Source organism: Azolla caroliniana, unplaced genomic scaffold (assembly GCF_043228905.1).
Source record: "Azolla caroliniana isolate FFs.n. ecotype wild unplaced genomic scaffold, voAzoCaro1.0.p SCAF_9, whole genome shotgun sequence".
Lineage (NCBI taxonomy): Eukaryota > Viridiplantae > Streptophyta > Polypodiopsida > Salviniales > Salviniaceae > Azolla > Azolla caroliniana.
This window is the reverse complement of record NW_028230444.1, coordinates 1,434,800-1,452,636: the sequence shown is the minus strand read 5'-3', so window position 1 is coordinate 1,452,636 and position 17,837 is coordinate 1,434,800. Positions and strand designations below refer to the sequence as shown.

The window sequence follows — 17,837 nt, the reverse complement described above, 5'->3', positions numbered from 1 at the left end:
TGTCTTCGTCATACAGATACTTAGTAAATACTCATTTTTAGACGCTTAATAAAAACTTACCTACTACCATGGTTTGAGCATCCTTTACAATGGATGTCCCAAGAAAGTGCCTATATATTCATAGAAGTAAAATCTTGTTAAATTGTTTTTGACCAACGATTCTCTTATTTATTCTTATATATTTGCATGCTTTGTCACTTTCATATGGTATTAAGCATCTACATTTAGCTACATTTTCGCATCGTACATGCAATTCTTTTGTTTAATATGTCTTGACAAATACAGTTGAAAAGGGTGCTTATAACATTTATAAGATCCTCCCTAGGGAAATATGTTTGGAACCAATTTGTAAAAGCTTAAAAAGAACACCATAACACTACTAATATTTCAACAAAGTATGAAATACCCTTATGTTTTGTCAAATGACCAAAATACCCTCATAAACATTTATTTATAAACTCCTCCTTTCCAATTTGTAAGCAACCCTCACCGCAATGATCAATGAATACCCCCATTTTATTTTAAATCACCTCAACCTTTTAACAAACTACCAAAATACGCCCTACACATGAATTAGGTCAAAATTACCAGGCCTCTTTTGTTAAAATACCAAAAAATAGCCTCACGATTCTAGCAAAATACCCCTATTATAGATCTAGATCAAGATAGTCTGATTAATATTATTATCTTTATCGGCTCTCATTTGCTAATTATGAATTAAGTATGGGTTTACTTGTTACTTATATGCTAATTAAATTGCCATGAATGGTATTGTAGGCGCTCAAAATGAGTAGGGCTACTGATGCAATTAGTTAGTTAAAACGGTGCTTTGGTAAAAATAAAAAAATAAATAGATATGTCACTTTGAAAAACAATAGTTTAAGGCTCTTATTCTTAAGATGCAAATGAACGAAGACAATAAACTTACAACTTATTATGAGGAATGAACGGGTGGTTTACATCTTGGGTCTCAAGGGGGGACTTATTAGAAATTTATTAGAAGAATGATTGCATCAATATGTACAGTAATTTTCAGACTGACATAAAGGTACCGAAAATCAGTAGTAGAGATCGCAATCGAAGAGAAGGGTCCAGTTTGCGGGGGGTTTGTGGTCAATGACGGTTAGTTTGGAAACGGCCACGCCGCGTGCGGCTAGGAAATCTCCGGTCCCCCCGACAATGGGGAGGTACCGAGTCGCGAGGGTCTCGTCTTCTTGACCCATTATCACGAGGGTGCCCTTGTACGCACCCTCGGTGAATGTGGCCGTGAAGATGTGGAAAAGGACATACTTATGTTGGGAGTCGAGGATCCACATGCCTTGCGCCACACCAATGCGTTTCGAGGTCGGCGATGGCCCCGTTGTGATGTTCACCTCGAATGTGGAGCGTACCCCGAAGCTATATGGGTTGGGCTGGCTCAAATTCAAAGGGCCCGCACTATACACCGAGGTAAAGACCGAGTTGTTTACCGCGGGGTTATAGACTTGGTTGTGGATGTAGAATGTGAAATGACTAGGGCCCTGAGGTGGTTTACGCCGCGCCTCGGCCACATCACCGATCAATGCCAACGAAATCACACAAGAGAGTACCAAAAGGATCTCCACTCTCATCTTGCCGGCCATTTTATGTAATTATATGCACTTTGGTTGTGTATGGATGTGTATTATGAAATTTGTACGTATAAGCTTGTGTGTGGGATTGTAGATTCTCTAGCAATTCTTGTTGAGTGTGTGATCCAAAGGAGTGAGTAGCTTGCCATTATATAGAGAAGGATAAGGGTTGACTTAGACTAGTCTCCCTTGTCCAACTCACATCTTCTAAAATTAAACATTACCGACCATGCATATCATATTTCTTATGGACGACTTTCTCAATTAAGTTAACGATTGCCCTTGGATATTTTTGAAGGCACACACTTCCCACTTGAATTAGACTCTTTCGGGGGTCTCCATTCTCATTGTCAACATTCATAGTATGTATACCTTTTATTGTCAACATATGTGTGTACCCGCATTCCCTTCTTTCTACTTTTCATTGGACTTGATAATAATATTAATAACCCCTTGTATCCTAGTAAATCGTGAGCTTTGTTTTGTCTTCGGATGTTTGTGTCTATTGATTCTAAACTATTAAATTAGTTTTAAATCATGCACACTAGCAATTTGCTCATGAAAGATGGGTTTACAACCATGGAATTGGTAGATTTGTCCACAGTACAAAGAGTAAAAACATAACCACTTGGCCCAATAAAGGCTATATTGAAAAAAAAGGCATAAGCATTATAAGTAACGGTTGTGCAAGTGCCCCACTCATCCATGAAGCTCCATCCCTAGTGTGTTGATTCAATATTAGTGAAACAACAATAAGTCTAAATTTTTTAAAAAGTTGTTTGGCTCATGTACATCAAATTTAATCATCCAATATTCTTTGAATAAAGAGAGATATTTTGAGTTGTCGAGGTTCTCAAGTCGAATCACCGTTACATAACCATTTGTCATAGACTTCTATAATACACACAAAAAACACAATACTTGAATAATACATTGCCCTAAATACTAGCCAAATTACATGGTTAATACAAATCCTTTCATGTAGAGCAATAAATTATTGTACTGGAAATGTTGTGGCAAATGTGAATATCCAATATTGTGTAGATGTCTAGTGTTCGTCACAAAAATCATTACTAAATAACATAAGCTTGATTATTCTTGAACTATTTACACATGGCAATGTTTGATATTCATATTCTTCGTGAATGCCCTTCCTTGGTTGCCCATGTGTTCATAGTGTTGTATCTCGGTGAGGAAACCATAAGTCGCACTAGGGTGTTTATAATTCAAGAGTAAACTACACGCTAAGGAACAAATAAAGATTTATACACATATACATTGCCAAAGAAAAGAGGAAAGGTAAGCCATTCATGTGAGAAAATGTATTCTCGTAAGCTATGAGGAATCATTAGGAGTAAGGTCGACAAATTATTTGACCCAAAGACACGTAGATTCTTATTGAAGAGTTAAGTCACGTAGATTCTTATTTAACTCATATAAATTCTTACAATGCATAGACAAGTCGTGAAGAGTTAAGTCACCATAACTCTCAACACGTTTCCCCTATAGAGTCCACTTGAGTAGCACTAGAGAGAGTCTAGTAGGAATTGTAGAGTTAAGTAGTGGGTATATACCCATAGAGATCCTTCATTCGGTGTGGTTCTTACTTGACTCGATGCACCATACATTACATGTCATCTCGATGATCCCTACCTTGAAGAAAAGAAATATCTGGACTTTGTTGTGTCGAATTCACATTTCTCATATCCATCATAACGAGCACCAATCATGCCTTTCTTGCCATAGAATCGGGTAGTCCATGCCGACCCACTTGAACTTGGAAAAAATACATCGTAAGGACATGCTAACAATCATGCCAAAGGCTTGATGCCCATTTGTCACCTACTCATATTGAACATGAGTGGAAACCAAGGTCCCTTAGGGAATGGTTTGTGTTGTTTGCCCTTACAGTTGTTCAATGTGAATTTGGGTTGTGATGCATCACTTGGAGAGGTGTTACCAAATAACTCTCTCTAAGCTCATTGACAATGGAAAAATAAAGGTGATAAAATTCTTCTCTTATGTATGTGTGGAGGCAGTATCATGTAACTTGCTTCATTTTCTAATTATACTACATAATGTGAAACTCCTACCATCCTTACACGTGTCTCAATCACTAGGACAGGGATGCGAGGTTTATGTTGCTTGTGGAATCTTTTATGATGCCAAATGTTTTGTGTTGTGAGTATTACATCCAAGCCTTCATGCATCCCATGTTTCTCTTACCAATTGTTATGTTGGGAATGAAGGCTTGGGTAAATGGACCATTAGATAGGGCTCAAAAAATGGACATCCTTTAAATTAGATTGTGCTCGAAAGACGTTTAGATATTCCCAATGTTGTGGACCAACATGATATTTTACATGTGCACAACGAACATGTTGCATTTAAGGAACCAATTACTAGATAAGATCCACAAATCGGAAAACTTTGAGATGAGAATCGTAATTTTATATTATCTAAGAATTGCTTTTCCCATGTCATTGCCCCTTGCTATAAGAGTAGGGTTAATAAACTACTTTCTTTCTCTTGAACATCTTCATTGTCTTTGATTGGCAAATTTTCATATTGAAGTAGAAACATGATACTCATGAAGTAAGTGTTCTCATTACCTTGAGTTTGCATATTTGTGATTTTCATAACCCTGACTATGAAAGGAGATAATATACGCTGAGAGGGTAACTCTTGTATCATACCATTTATGGTTGTATCCCTTTTGGAATATAGTGCTTAAGCATTGCCCCACTCTCTAGGCATCTTCAACCTATTGTTTCTTTCGAGAAATCAATGTTGGGTTCTTGGGTCTTAAATTCTCAAGAGGCACATCTTTGACACTTTGACAACATCACTATCTCTATATAATCGTAATTGGTCTCCCATGGATGTTAAAAAGAGATATATCAGTCAAAGGATATTTCAGGAAATTCAATGGAATGTTGTGGATGTAGTAAAGGAAACTTGGCTAACTTTGGTGCATACACTAAAAGGAGAATATGATGTTATCAAGGGTGATTCACATGTAGTCTTTCGCAAGCAAGATGTTTTTAATAAGAGATGGGAAAGACTGAATGTTTTCTTCATGTTTAATGGTTGTATACGTTGGAGGTATTAGCCACTTTAGTAGATATTTCCACCACCGAAATGAGGCATGTGGCCATGTACAAGAAGTTGATAAGGGAAAGGAAGTTCATGAGGAGATCATCAATAAGAGATTGCTTGGATAACATTTTGTACTATACTTAGCAATGTTTTGGTAGATAATGTGGTGCACTAATGAATGTATGTGGTAGCCTAAGAGCAGTTGAAAAAGGTGAAAAATCCATGATGAAGTTGTTAAGAATATTTGGGAGTGTCCGTGTATCATTTGAATCACTTTAGCCATAATATAAACCATTGTTGGAAAAAATATGAAGATATATATATATCCATCTATCTCACATACCACTTAGCTCACACACACTATGATGGGTGATGGGACATTGGGGCGGCACAAGTGACGAGAGTAGTCAATTATGCACGCTTCGTCAAAATCAACTTGGGGAGTTTGAGTGTCAAACGTTGATACTTGATACAATGCTCTACCTTTGATCACATTTGGCTATGCTTTCCATACATTTTCCACCAAACTCAATTATTGCACAAATTCGTAGGTTAAAGGGATATTATTAGCCAAACATAACGGATGGAGTTATTCTTGCACATGTAACACTATGGAAATCATATGCATATCATACACATATGGGTTATTCTAAATACATTTGTCACAGTCTTTGTTACCCTATGTTTAAGGGATCACCAAGTAAGATGGAACCTACATTAGCCTATGCCATTCACGACACAAAACTTGTAAGTGTGGCATTTAATACATCTAGTTGAAGTTGCAAAGTCAATGTTTGATCTCGACATTGAGCATGTATACAAATGCCTCTTATCTTCGTTGTCGAAAACAAAACAGAATATTATATAACTAGTTTCGAACAAATTTGCATTCTAATGTTGATATGACTATACCAAGGTATAATTACATTGAATGATTCAAATGTATTTATTCTACGATAGTGGTGAAGCGTATATTCGCAATCGTTTGAAGCGTGAAATTGTAAGCCATTTACTAATGCTTAATATCATCTCTAATGTCTATCATACAAATTTTTAGACACTTAGTGAAAACTTTGACCTACTCGTAACATTCAAGCATTGTTTACGATGGATATGTGTAAAAAGAGTGCATCTCTCTAAATATATCAATAGGAGTAAAATCCCTTTCAATTAATTTTCACAATTATTCCTCAAAAGAATGATTTTGTCGCTTTCAATCAATAGCACCACTAGCTACGTATTCCTACACTACTCTTTGTTTCATGTTTTGACGAATACCCACGAATACCCACGAAAAGGGTGCTTAAAATATTCATACGATCCTCCCTATTGAATTTACAAAGATTAATAAAACAACTTGAACAGGGCATTGCATGAAAACATTATCAAAACACCCCTACATTTTATGAAATGACTGAAATAGCCCGAACTTCACAAACAACCACCGAAATGTTGAAAAGGGTGCTTCAAATGTTTATACTATCCTCCCTTTCAATCCGAATGGGACCATCGCGAAAATGATCAAGAATGCCCCTAGTTTTATTTTAAATCACCAAAATTAATTAGGCTATTATGATTTGAGTAGTGGGCTATCAAAATAAGTAGCGTCATCGATGGAATTTGAGATGCTTTGGTCAAAAAAGTAAATTGTCAAGTAAAAACAATGGTTTAAGGACGGATCTTATTCGATAAAAGGGAAAAAGTTATAAGCTTCAAAGCAAACACTGACTTACAAATTATTTGGAGAATGAAATGGTGGCTATACAAAGAGAGAGGGGCATGCTTGGTTGGATCCTTACAGATTTGCTGTGCAGGAATACAAATACATCAGATCAAATCGCATAGTTTTATCAATATAAGGGTTGGGGGGGCAGGCCACACAATGCACATGATCAGTAATAGAGATCGAGGTCGAAGAAGAGGGTCCAATATGCGGGCGGGACGTGGTTGATGAAGGTAAGTGTGGACACGGCGCTTCCACGTGCGGCTAGGAAATCTCCGGTCCCGCCCACCACGGCTAGGTGCCGTGTTGCGATGGTCTCGTCTTCTTGCCCCAATATCACGACCGTGCCCTTGTGTGGGCCATCGGTGATCGTGGCCGTGAAGATGTGGAAGAGCACAAACTTATGTTGGGAATTGATGATCCATATGCCTTGTGCCACCCCGATGTGTGTCGAGTTCGGCAATGGCCCCGTCGTGATGTTCGCCTCGAACGTGGCGCGTACCCCGAAGCTATATGGGTTGGGCTGGCTGAAATTGAAAGGCCCTGCGCTATACACTGCATTAAACACCGAGTTGTTCACGGCCGGGTTGTAGATTTGGTTGTGGATGTAGAACGCGAAATGGTCGGGGCCTTGGGGCGGCTTCCGGCGCGCATCCGCCACATTTGCGATGGAAGCCAATGCGATCACGCAAAGCACTAAAGGCATGGCCACTCTCATCATGTTGGCCATCTCTTATGTATGTAAGGTGCAAACTTGGGATGTGTACAAGCTAGTGTAGATGAGAATGGGGTGGGTGGGCGGGTTGGTTCTTGAGATCTATCTCTAGGAAGGGCTTGTTTGTAAGTGTTTGATGGAAAGGTGTGAGTATAAAGTTTTCAATATATAGAGAATTAGGAGGAGGGTTGACATGCACCGGTCGTCCTTCATCCCAAATACTCTTTCCTAATGCAACCGACATATTTGCACGTAGTCGAAAAATAACGTGGCACCTTACCATCAATATTATATTTCTTATGGATGACTTTCTTAATCAAGTTAATATGTTGTCCATCCATCCAACCATACATTTTCCTCTTGCATTAGACTTTTGAGAAATATGCTCTCTCATTGTCAACATTGATTGTCAACGTGACCAACACGCTTTGTTTTAATGCCATCCTTTCACATCTTTCATATTTTGAGCTAGATTTCCACCTTACAATCTACACAAGAACATTTCTTTCATGTGTCCGCCGTCAACACCGAATATCAAAGCACACATTTGTTATCAAGGGGTCTTTTTTTTTCAACGTATTTAGCAATCTCAAATTAATGTCTCTTTATCAAATTTCTAAAGTCCATACTTGTTTTATTCCCCACAAGCATAAATTTCAATTGGGATTTGTTTCAGCGTTTCAAATCTATATATGTTATTGGCGTTTGAAATGTCAATACAACATGTTAATCTTTTCGAAACAAAAACTTTGATTTGATTGAATCTAAAAGACTAAATGTTCATTGAAATGTTTTAAATCAAAGTAGCTATTATTGGAACCTATGAGAATCTTTACAACATCAATTATTAATAAAAAACAATGCATTTTTCGCCAACACGCAATGTCAAAGCATTACCTTCATACAAAATATATTAGAGATGTTAGATCTTGAGCCACAAATTAATTTGGTATGGATTCAAGATAATTACTTTATTCAACTTCAAAAATACAAAAACATGAAAGGACTTTGAGATAGAAAACCCCCTTGTTGCCTAGTAAATTTTGTGTTGTGTTGTGTTGTGTTGTGTTGTGAACTCAACTATATTGCGATGATTGTGTTTAATAAATCTAGTTTTAGATCATGCACAATAAAAAGATTCTCTTAAAAAATGGGTTTACAAAATTGTAATCGATGCGTTTGTGTCCAAAATAATACAAAGAGTGAAAGCAATGCCACTTGTCCATATAAAGAGAAATAGACAATGTTTGTTAAATAAGATTCTCAAAAGTTAAGCATGGATCGCAGACTTTCTAATATAATACATAAAATGCACAATAGGCAGACAATAACTCACCTTGATATATAACCCTACACATTGTCAACACAACTCCTCCCACACAGAGTGATAAATTATTATAGTGGAAATGTTGTGGCAAATGTTAAATATAACTATACATCAAAACCAAATTCAAAAATATCCAATGTTGTGTAGAATTACCTGACACAAGCCTTGGTAGTGAATGACCTAGGTCAATGGAAAATTGAAGTATTACTATTTATTTTGGTACTCTTCTATATTGTGATGATCAACTTTGGTGCTCTTCATGAATGTCTTAAATTTTAATGCCTTGGTCGCTCTTATGTCACTAAGGTTATGTGTAGATGAGGATCCATTAGTGACATAGGATGCTTATAATCCAAGAGTAACATCTAACCTCAACACAAGGAGAGGCTATAACAATGGCATGGAAGTGATGTGGCTGCTCATTGTAGTTCATTGGAGAAGTTGTGCATGTGAGTCCACACATCACGACAATGATGTTTTTGAGCATAAGAGTGTACTATTCTTAGTTTGCAAATTAAACCATGCTAACAATCGTGTGCATGTGTGACTAGATGCACGTGCACGTAAGTGATAGTAAACTAAGTGAGTGTGTATAGATCATGCATGAAAGATTGTACGTGTGTTACGTGTGGACAATTATTCTTTGTATCTATATTTGCATATGAAAGTAATTTTGGATATGTAAGTGTGATCACTTGCCTTGAACTAGAATTCCGACCTATTGTTATAAAGAAATCTATCTGTCTCGCATGTGACTTAGCTCACACGTATGATGGTGTGAGACGGGGCATTGGGGCACATTCGACTATGCTTTCCACACATCTTCGAGCAAACCCAATCCTTGCACAAATTTCTCTCATAATCATATGAAAGTGATAGTGGAGTGAGTGTGTGTGTGGATCATGCATGGAAGATTCTATGTGTGTGGACAATTATTTTTTGTACATGTATGTGCATTACTTGAACAACCTCTTGTAAAACATCACTTTTTGCACTTTAGATATGAGAGAGGGATCAAGGATCCCGCTAGCTAGCTACATTTAGAGACCACAAACATGTATAAATACAATGGTTCACCTTGGCCTTAGTCAAGGTGAACAATACCAATTACAGAATCATAATTCAGTTCTTGTTCTCTTGTCTACTTTCTTTCTCTCTTTCTTATTATCTTGCCTTTGATCTCTCTCTCTCTCTCTCTCTCTCTCTCTCTTAGTATCGAGCCTCCTCTACTTGTCCGTGATAGAAAATGCCCAACAAAAGAGCATCAACATAAGCCTGCCAGTCCTCCTTTTATTTTGAGCCAAGAAACCCACCTCCACCATATATATGCCCAACAAAAAACAACACCACAATAAGCCCTCCTTTCCTCCTTTTATAGTTAGAGTCGGGGAGCTTTCATAATATGAGAAGATATGACCACTGAATGGAACATGCCCAATTCCTAATTTTCGCCGCTTATAACCTTCCCTTTAGCTATCTGTTCTGGTTACGCAAAATCACTTTGGCATTCATTTATGTCCCATCATCTAGTCCTCCTCAATGGTATACTTGGTGCTTGACTGGCAAAGAAAAGTGGTCCACATCCGCAAATACAAGCAGATCCTGCAATGAAGAGAACTTGAACTTTTATGCATAATGAAGAACAAAGGAAAGATACAACAATATTGAAACAAACTATTGTAAACAGAAGGAAAATCCATTCTTCATTAGTTTTCGCGTTCACCACTTCGTCTTCAACAGTATTGAATTCTCAACTACCCCCCCTCTTATAGAGAAACAAAAAAGGGTGGATACTCCCACACACACAAGCTGCGATTTGAACCCTACACCTTCCCCAATGCAATCAATAGCCATTGACTTTTAGGTCATTGGTCATGGTGATGATTACGGCTAGAACAAAGAATGCCTCGAATTGAAATAAGCTTGGTAGATCAGGATATTGTTAAATAACAGGTCCCTCTGAATGGGAAGAGAAGCTCGAATCGAGGAAAGGGAGAACCGATTCAGAATGAGTGGATGAGTAATTCGTCCGAGGCAGAAATTTGAAAACCGAAAACTGAAAATCGAAAAATTGATTTAATAGCGGATTCGGGAGACCATATGTATAAATAGTCTAAATGTGCCCCTTGTGGGCTATGTATGTAAATAGTCAGAAAGTTGTATAAGTATAAATACAACTAGGGCAAACTTTATGGTAGTGTTGTAGTTGGTCATTGTTGTATAGTTGCCTTTGTAACTAGTGAGAGAGAGTGTGTGACTGAAAGAGTATGTAACTCTGTAGCTGTCAGTCGACGAAGAAGAGTTCAAGGTAGTTGCCTTGAATCCTCTTGTTGTACTCCCCCCCTTATAATGATCTGTTTTGGAGTTTATGAACTTCACGTGGTTTTTCCCGATTCGGGTTTTCCACGTTAAATATCCCGTGTCTCTATATCTTTCCGTTTCTGCTCTTCGTTTTTTGTTTGTGTATTATCTTGCTCGTTTCTTTGCATCCGAATACGTATACTAGAAATTGCTTGTGGCCGGTTACGATCCTAACGAATATCATTATGAGATGGGAACTAACCTAGGGATGTAAGGGTCATTGTACCATAGAGAAATAATGCATGAAAAATATGAACAAAGAAAGTAGGAAGGTAGAAGTATTTACTAGCCATTGTACACATTGCGAGGGATAGATGTGACAGTCTCTATGGTTCATAAGAACCACCTTAGAAGACATACTCGGAAGCTTTTCTTTTCTTTTCTTTTTCCAAAAAAGGAAGCTTTTAATTACCATGGCTAGCATATTGTAAGTGAATCCCCAACCGAGCATGAGTACTATCATTGTGGCACCACCAATAAAAGATATCAAGTTAAGACCCTAGTAGAAGAGAAACTGTAAATGATCTCTACTAGCAAACAAGTCTAAGAACTCATGGTCTAGTTCCACAAAAAGGTGAAGTGACGCACTTATGGCGGTGATCACACCTTCTTAAATTTGTTATCCATATTTCCTTCTGAAGTCGTGCTCCATGTGAAATGAGTTTCAAGCTTTCCTAAGCAAAAATGAAAACAAAGAGAGTCTTACTTTTGTTAAACCTCCACCAAGCCCAATCCAAAACTCATGTCATACCTGAGGAACAAGGGGAAGGGGGTGTTCCAATTAACCTAAAGAGGTCTCCTTACCTAAGAAACTTGAGTCATATCCAAATCCTATAGCTGAATTATCTAAAGTCGAGGAATACACAAACTTATTAGAGGTAGAACAATAATTCTAGGAAATTGGTAAATTCACAGTTTTTTCCTTATTTTCACAGTTTTTCTTTTGAGTTCAAAAATATGATTATTCGCACCCATCCCCCCCAAAAAACTGTGAAAATACAGAAAAAACTGTGAATTTACCAATTTCCTAATTCAAATGTCTCAGTGATTAGCAAAGCTAGTGATGGAACCAACTTTTTGAATGGGATGCACTAAAAGATGATATGTCTTAAAGACAAGATGGCATTCACATGTTGACTTTAAGTTTCATAGATGATGTTCAATCTACATCAAGCACATACATAGATGCCACCTGACTGTGACTATTAGTTTTTGAAGAGCCATGCTTAGTTGTTAAAAATGTGTATTTTATCTTTAGAATACATTGAAGTATTCTACATATATTCGGCATTTTAGAATTACCATTTTAAAATGTTTCACATATTCTACATATTTAACAAGCATTTAATATTTCCAAAAAACATTAGAACTAAAAATGTATTTATTTATGTTGAGGACTTTACAATTTAAGAAGTATTGAAGGATTCAACACATATTAATCTACTTGTTTAATGTATTATATCTATAGTGTACTCATTTTAAGTTGTTATAAAAAAAGGTAGAATACTTAGCATATGTGTTCTACCTGTATTGTATGCTAATTAGTATTCTACAACAATGGAGCCATGGAATGCTCGAAAAACAAAATATAAAATTAATCAGCTATTTTCCAACATATTTGTGTCCTAATGACAATATGATTATATCAAAGTATGATGATATTACATGACTTGAATGTACATATTTATCACCTCATAGTGGCAAAATGTATATTCTATCAATAATTTGCAAGGTGTGAAATTATGAGCCATTTGTTAAGGTTCAATATTGTCTTCGTCATACGGTTACTTAGTAAATACTCATTTTTAGACGCTTAGTAAAAACTTACCTACAGGCTACTACCATGGTTTGATCATCCTTTACAATGGATGTCCCAAGAAAGTGCCTCTATATTCATAGAAGTAAAATCTCGTTAAATTGTTTTTGACCAACGATCCTCTTATTTATTCTTATATATTTGCATGCTTTGTCACTTTCGTATGATATTAAGCAACTACATTTTCGCATCATACATGCAATTCTTTTGTTCTTGACAAATACACTTGAAAAGGGTGCTTATAACATTGATAAGATCCTCCCTAGTGAAATATGTTTGGGACCAATTTGTAAAAGCTTAAAAAGAATACCATAACACTACTAATATCTTAACAAAGTATGCAATACCCTTATGTTTTGTCAAATGACCAAAATACCCTTAACTTCATACACATTTGTTTATAAACTCCTCCTTTTCAATTTGTAAGCAACCCTCACCGCAATGATCAATGAATACCCCCATTTTATTTTAAATCACCTCAACCTTTTAACAAACTACCAAAATGCGCCCTACACATGAAGTAGGTCAAAATTACCAAGCCTCTTTTGTTAAAATACCAAAAAATAGGCTCTGAAAGATTCTAGCAAAATAACCCCTATTATAGATCTAGATCAATATTGTTATCTTTATCGGCTCTCGTTTGCTAATTATGCATTAAGTATGGGCTTACTTCTTACTTATGAAAGTAATTAGATTGCCATGAATGGTATTATAGGCTCTCAAAACGAGTAGGGCTACTCGTGCAATTAGTTAGTTAAGACGGTGCTTTGGTAAAAATAAAATAAAAAGTAGATATGTCACTTTGAACAACAATAATTTGAGGCTCTTATTCTTAAGAAGCAAATGAAGGAAGACAATAAACTTACAACTTATTATGAGTAATGAATGGGTGGTTTACATCTTGGGTCTCAAGGTGAGACTTATTAGAAATTTATTAGAAGAATGATTGCATCAATATGTACAGTAATGTTCTGACATAAAGGTACAGAAAATCAGTAGTAGAGATCGCAATCGAAGAGAAGGGTCCAGTTTGCGGGGGGTTTGTGGTCAATGACGGTTAGTTTGGAAACGGCCACACCGCGTGCGGCTAGGAAATCTCCGGTCCCCCCGACAATGGGGAGGTACCGAGTCGCGAGGGTCTCGTCTTCCTGACCCATTATCACGAGGGTACCCTTGTACGCACCCTCAGTGAATGTGGCGGTGAAGATGTGGAAAAGGACATATTTATGTTGGGAGTCGAGGATCCACATGCCTTGCGCCACACCGATGCGTTTCGAGGTCGGTGATGGCCCAGTTGTGATGTTCACCTCGAATGTGGAGCGCACCCCGAAGCTATATGGGTTGGGCTGGCTCAAATTCAAAGGGCCCGCACTATACACCGAGGTAAAGACCGAGTTGTTTACCGCGGGGTTATAGACTTGGTTGTGGATATAGAATGTGAAATGACTAGGGCCCTGAGGTGGCTTACGCCGCGCCTCCACCACATCACCGATCAATGCCAACGAAATCACACAAGAGAGTACCAAAAGGATCTCCACTCTCATCTTGCCGGCCATTTTATGTAATTATATGCACTTTGGTTGTTTATGGATGTGGATTATGCAATTTGTATGTATAAGCTTGTGTGGTTGTGTATGGATATGTAATATGCAATTAGGATGTATAAGCTTGTGTAGTTGTGTGTGGGTGATCCAATGGAGTGAGTAGCTTGCCATTATATAGAGAAGGATAAGAGTTGACTTAGACTAGTCTTCCTTGTCCAACTCACATCTTCTAAAATTAAACATTACCGACCATGCATATCTTATTTCTTATCAACGACTTTCTCAATTAAGTTAAGGATTGCACTTGAATATTATTGAAGGCACACACTTCCCACTTGCATTAGACTATTTAGGAGGGTTTCCATTCTCATTGTCAACATTCATCGTATACCTTTCATTGTCAACACATGTGTGTACACGCATTCCCTTCTTTCTACTTTTCATTGGTCTTGATAATAATATTAATAACCCACCCCTTGTGGCCTAGTAAATTGTGAGCTTTGTTTTGTCTTCAAATGTTTGTGTCTATTGATTTTAAACTATTAAATTAGTTTTAAATCATGCACACTAGCAATTTGCTCATGAAAAATGGGTTTACAACGGTTACCATGGAAATTGCAGATTTGTCCAAGGTACAAAGAGTAAAAACATAATCACTTGGCCCGATAAAGGCTATATTGAAAAAAAACGGCATAAGAGTTATATGTGATTGTTGTGCAAGTGCCCCACTCATCCATGAAGCCCCATCCCTCGATGTGTTGATTCAATATTAGTGAAACAACACTAAGTCTAAATTATTTTGAAAGTTGTTTGGCTCATTTACATCAAATTTAATCATCCAATATTTGTTGAATAAAGAGAGATATCTCAAGTCGAATCACCGTTACATAACCATTTGTCATAGACTTTCTATTTAATACACACAAAAAACACAATACTTGAATAATACATTGCCCTAAATACTAGCCAAATTACATGGTTAATCCAAATCCTTTCATGTAGAGGAATCAATTATTGTATTGCAAATGTTGTGGCAAATGTGAATATCCAATATTGTGGAGATGTCTAGAGTTCGTCACAAGCCTGATTATTCATGAACTATTTACACATGGTAATGTTTGATATTCATATTCTTCATTACTGCCTTCCTTGGTTGCGCCTATGTGTTGATAATGTTGTATCTAAGTGAGGAAACCATAAGTCGCACTAGGGTGTTTATAATTCAAGAGTAACCAACCTTGACACAATAAAATACTTGCTATGGAACAAATAAAGATTTATAATAGACATATATCACCAAAGAAAAGAGGAAAGGTGAGCCATTCATGTGAGAAAATGTATTCTCGTAAACTATGTGGAATCATTAGGAGTAAAGTCGACAAATTATTTGACCCAAAGACACGAAGATCCTTATTCAAGAGATCTAACAATGGGAAGTCTAAAATAGAAGTATCAATAAGTCAATGGTAACATTGGGTCAATTTCTTAACAAAAGCACCGGATATATTACGACAAAATTGTTGTTAGCCTTCTTGAGATAAAAGAAGTAGAAATTTCACATTAAGGGTATGGGGGGATAGATTCCATCATAATATTAGCTTTATTTATATATTTAGAAATAATAATTAGAAACTAGAAACAATTGAGTAACTTTTCATATTTACTCTTAGAAGTGTCTTTTATTTATTAAAATAGAAAGTGATGAACCCACCACCCTAATAAAACAGCACATTTCTTCTCTCTCTCTCTCATCTCTCCTACATTATTGCTTTCTTTATCATCTCTAACAATCGGCACCGGTTCAGTTTGAGTTTCAACCGAACCGAACCGAACCTTGAAACCGCGGCTTAACGGCTTAACGGTTCGGTTCGGTTTCAAACCATGGTTTAACAGTTTTTTTATATTTTAAATTTGTTTTAGAAAAAATTGTTTTTAAACAATCTTTTCATTTTTAGACCTTATTCTCACAAATAATGATATATTTAAAATTTAAAAAATTTAAAATTTAAAAATTTTACCTAAGTTGAAAACCAAAACCAAACCATGAAACCGTGGTTTTAATGGTTTGAATTTTTTTTATCAGTTCGGTTTACTAGTTTCGTGGTTCGGTTCGGTTTTGTTCAGGTTTCAAAATGTTTAAACGGTTCGGTTCCAAAACGGTCTGGTTTTGACCCTCTCAAACCGAACCGTTGCCGATTGTTAGTATCTCCCCGTTCTCGTTCTATTACATATGCATTCCTCTTTCATTTTTGAGATATAGTCTCGTCCAAAAATCCCTATGACTCCTTCCGGTTTGAAATGAAATTCCATTTGCAACCAATTATCACCATACAACTCCATAGTATTGAAGCACATCCTAATCCACAAACGAGTGATCTTCAACATAATGTTTGTGTACGAATATGGATGGAATAGGTGCTATTATCATTATCCACGATTTTTGTCTTCCCCACTTCATATAATCGGTTGAGAACCCCTCTCTCCCATGACATTGAACATTCAAATGTATTCAAAGAGTGATATAGGGAATTCTTACCAATCATAGACCAAAGCCTTTCCTATCAACTAGAACCCACCAATGTACTGGGAACTATGTAATTCTTTCTATATGACTCTTAATTATTTTGTTACTATTGCAGTATGTCTTCAATACCTTGTTTTGACAACACTATGAATGCATAAAGTTGAAACTAAACAAGAGTGTGTAAGTACATGAAGAACTTTGGCTTCTAACCAACTAATGAGCTCAAAAAGAACAATATTTTCTCAAAGTTCAAAACATTCACATTGATAAAAAACAAACTTGAAATTCCTTGCAAGTTGCAACGATGCAATATTGGCAATGGAGAATTTTCTTAGATGTGGATGATGCATGCACAAATTCTACTAAATTGGTCTATTCCATAGCACGACGCAAACCAACTTGTATATATTCAATAATAAAGAGATATTCAAGAACTATCTGTCCACTCAGTAGATGTTTAAATGCATCCCTAGGGTCGAGGATCCCAAGGCATCCCTAGGGTCGCACACATCCACGGTGTTAGTGATGTAGTAAGACACGGCATTCTCGAGTAGGTGTACGTACACGCACGCATAGCAAGTGTCGAGGTACAGAATCTCGGCTTTGGGGTACGCTTTGCTAGCATTGTCCACGACTTCACACGGAGGAGTTGGTTGTGCCTCACGCTTATCCAATTGACCTCCGTGATGCAACCGAGGGAGTCATAGTCGACTGGCGTGGCGAGGCCCCAGGAAATCGTCACGTAGAACGAGAGGCAGCCTTGCAGGAATTGGGCTTGGACGATAAGGTGCCCGGACACCCTTCCTAAGGAGATGGTTTATGGGGGAGGTGAGCCGGCCAATGACAGGCCCACTTGTTTGCTTTCCTTTACTACATATTTTGATTCCTTACTTCAATCGAATCTTTATTCAAGTTATGCGCCACTTTCTATGATCATGTTTGCTAACAATTCAACTACATTATGATCATGTTGTAAATATACCCATTAGAGACCTAGCCTCACCTACTATATATGCGTACACAACAAAATGAGAGAAGGAAAAGTTGTTAATATGCCTTAATCACTTTCCTTTTATGCGGTCATCGGTCATCGACATTGATTGGATCACCTCTTATCG

General features: G+C 37.0%; 3 protein-coding genes across 3 annotated transcripts; all 3 read right to left on the bottom strand.

Moving 5' to 3' along the window:
- Nucleotides 1-911: 911 nt before the first annotated feature.
- Nucleotides 912-1,669, bottom strand: LOC147859755 (disease resistance response protein 206-like). The gene has a single exon (XM_087325154.1). It carries the CDS (start codon nt 1,620-1,622, stop codon nt 1,059-1,061), a length of 564 nt encoding a protein of 187 aa, XP_087181280.1. The 5' UTR covers nt 1,623-1,669; the 3' UTR covers nt 912-1,058.
- A 4,743-nt stretch (nt 1,670-6,412) lies between these two features.
- On the bottom strand, nt 6,413-7,273 carry LOC147859754 (disease resistance response protein 206-like). Its single transcript, XM_087324160.1, has one exon. It carries the CDS (start codon nt 7,160-7,162, stop codon nt 6,602-6,604), a length of 561 nt encoding a protein of 186 aa, XP_087180286.1. The 5' UTR covers nt 7,163-7,273; the 3' UTR covers nt 6,413-6,601.
- A 6,224-nt stretch (nt 7,274-13,497) lies between these two features.
- Nucleotides 13,498-14,340, bottom strand: LOC147859753 (disease resistance response protein 206-like). Its single transcript, XM_087325162.1, has 2 exons — nt 14,262-14,340; nt 13,498-14,231 (listed from the first exon to the last, which is right to left on the bottom strand). Exon 2 carries the CDS (start codon nt 14,205-14,207, stop codon nt 13,644-13,646), a length of 564 nt encoding a protein of 187 aa, XP_087181288.1. The 5' UTR covers nt 14,208-14,231; nt 14,262-14,340; the 3' UTR covers nt 13,498-13,643.
- Nucleotides 14,341-17,837: the final 3,497 nt, after the last annotated feature.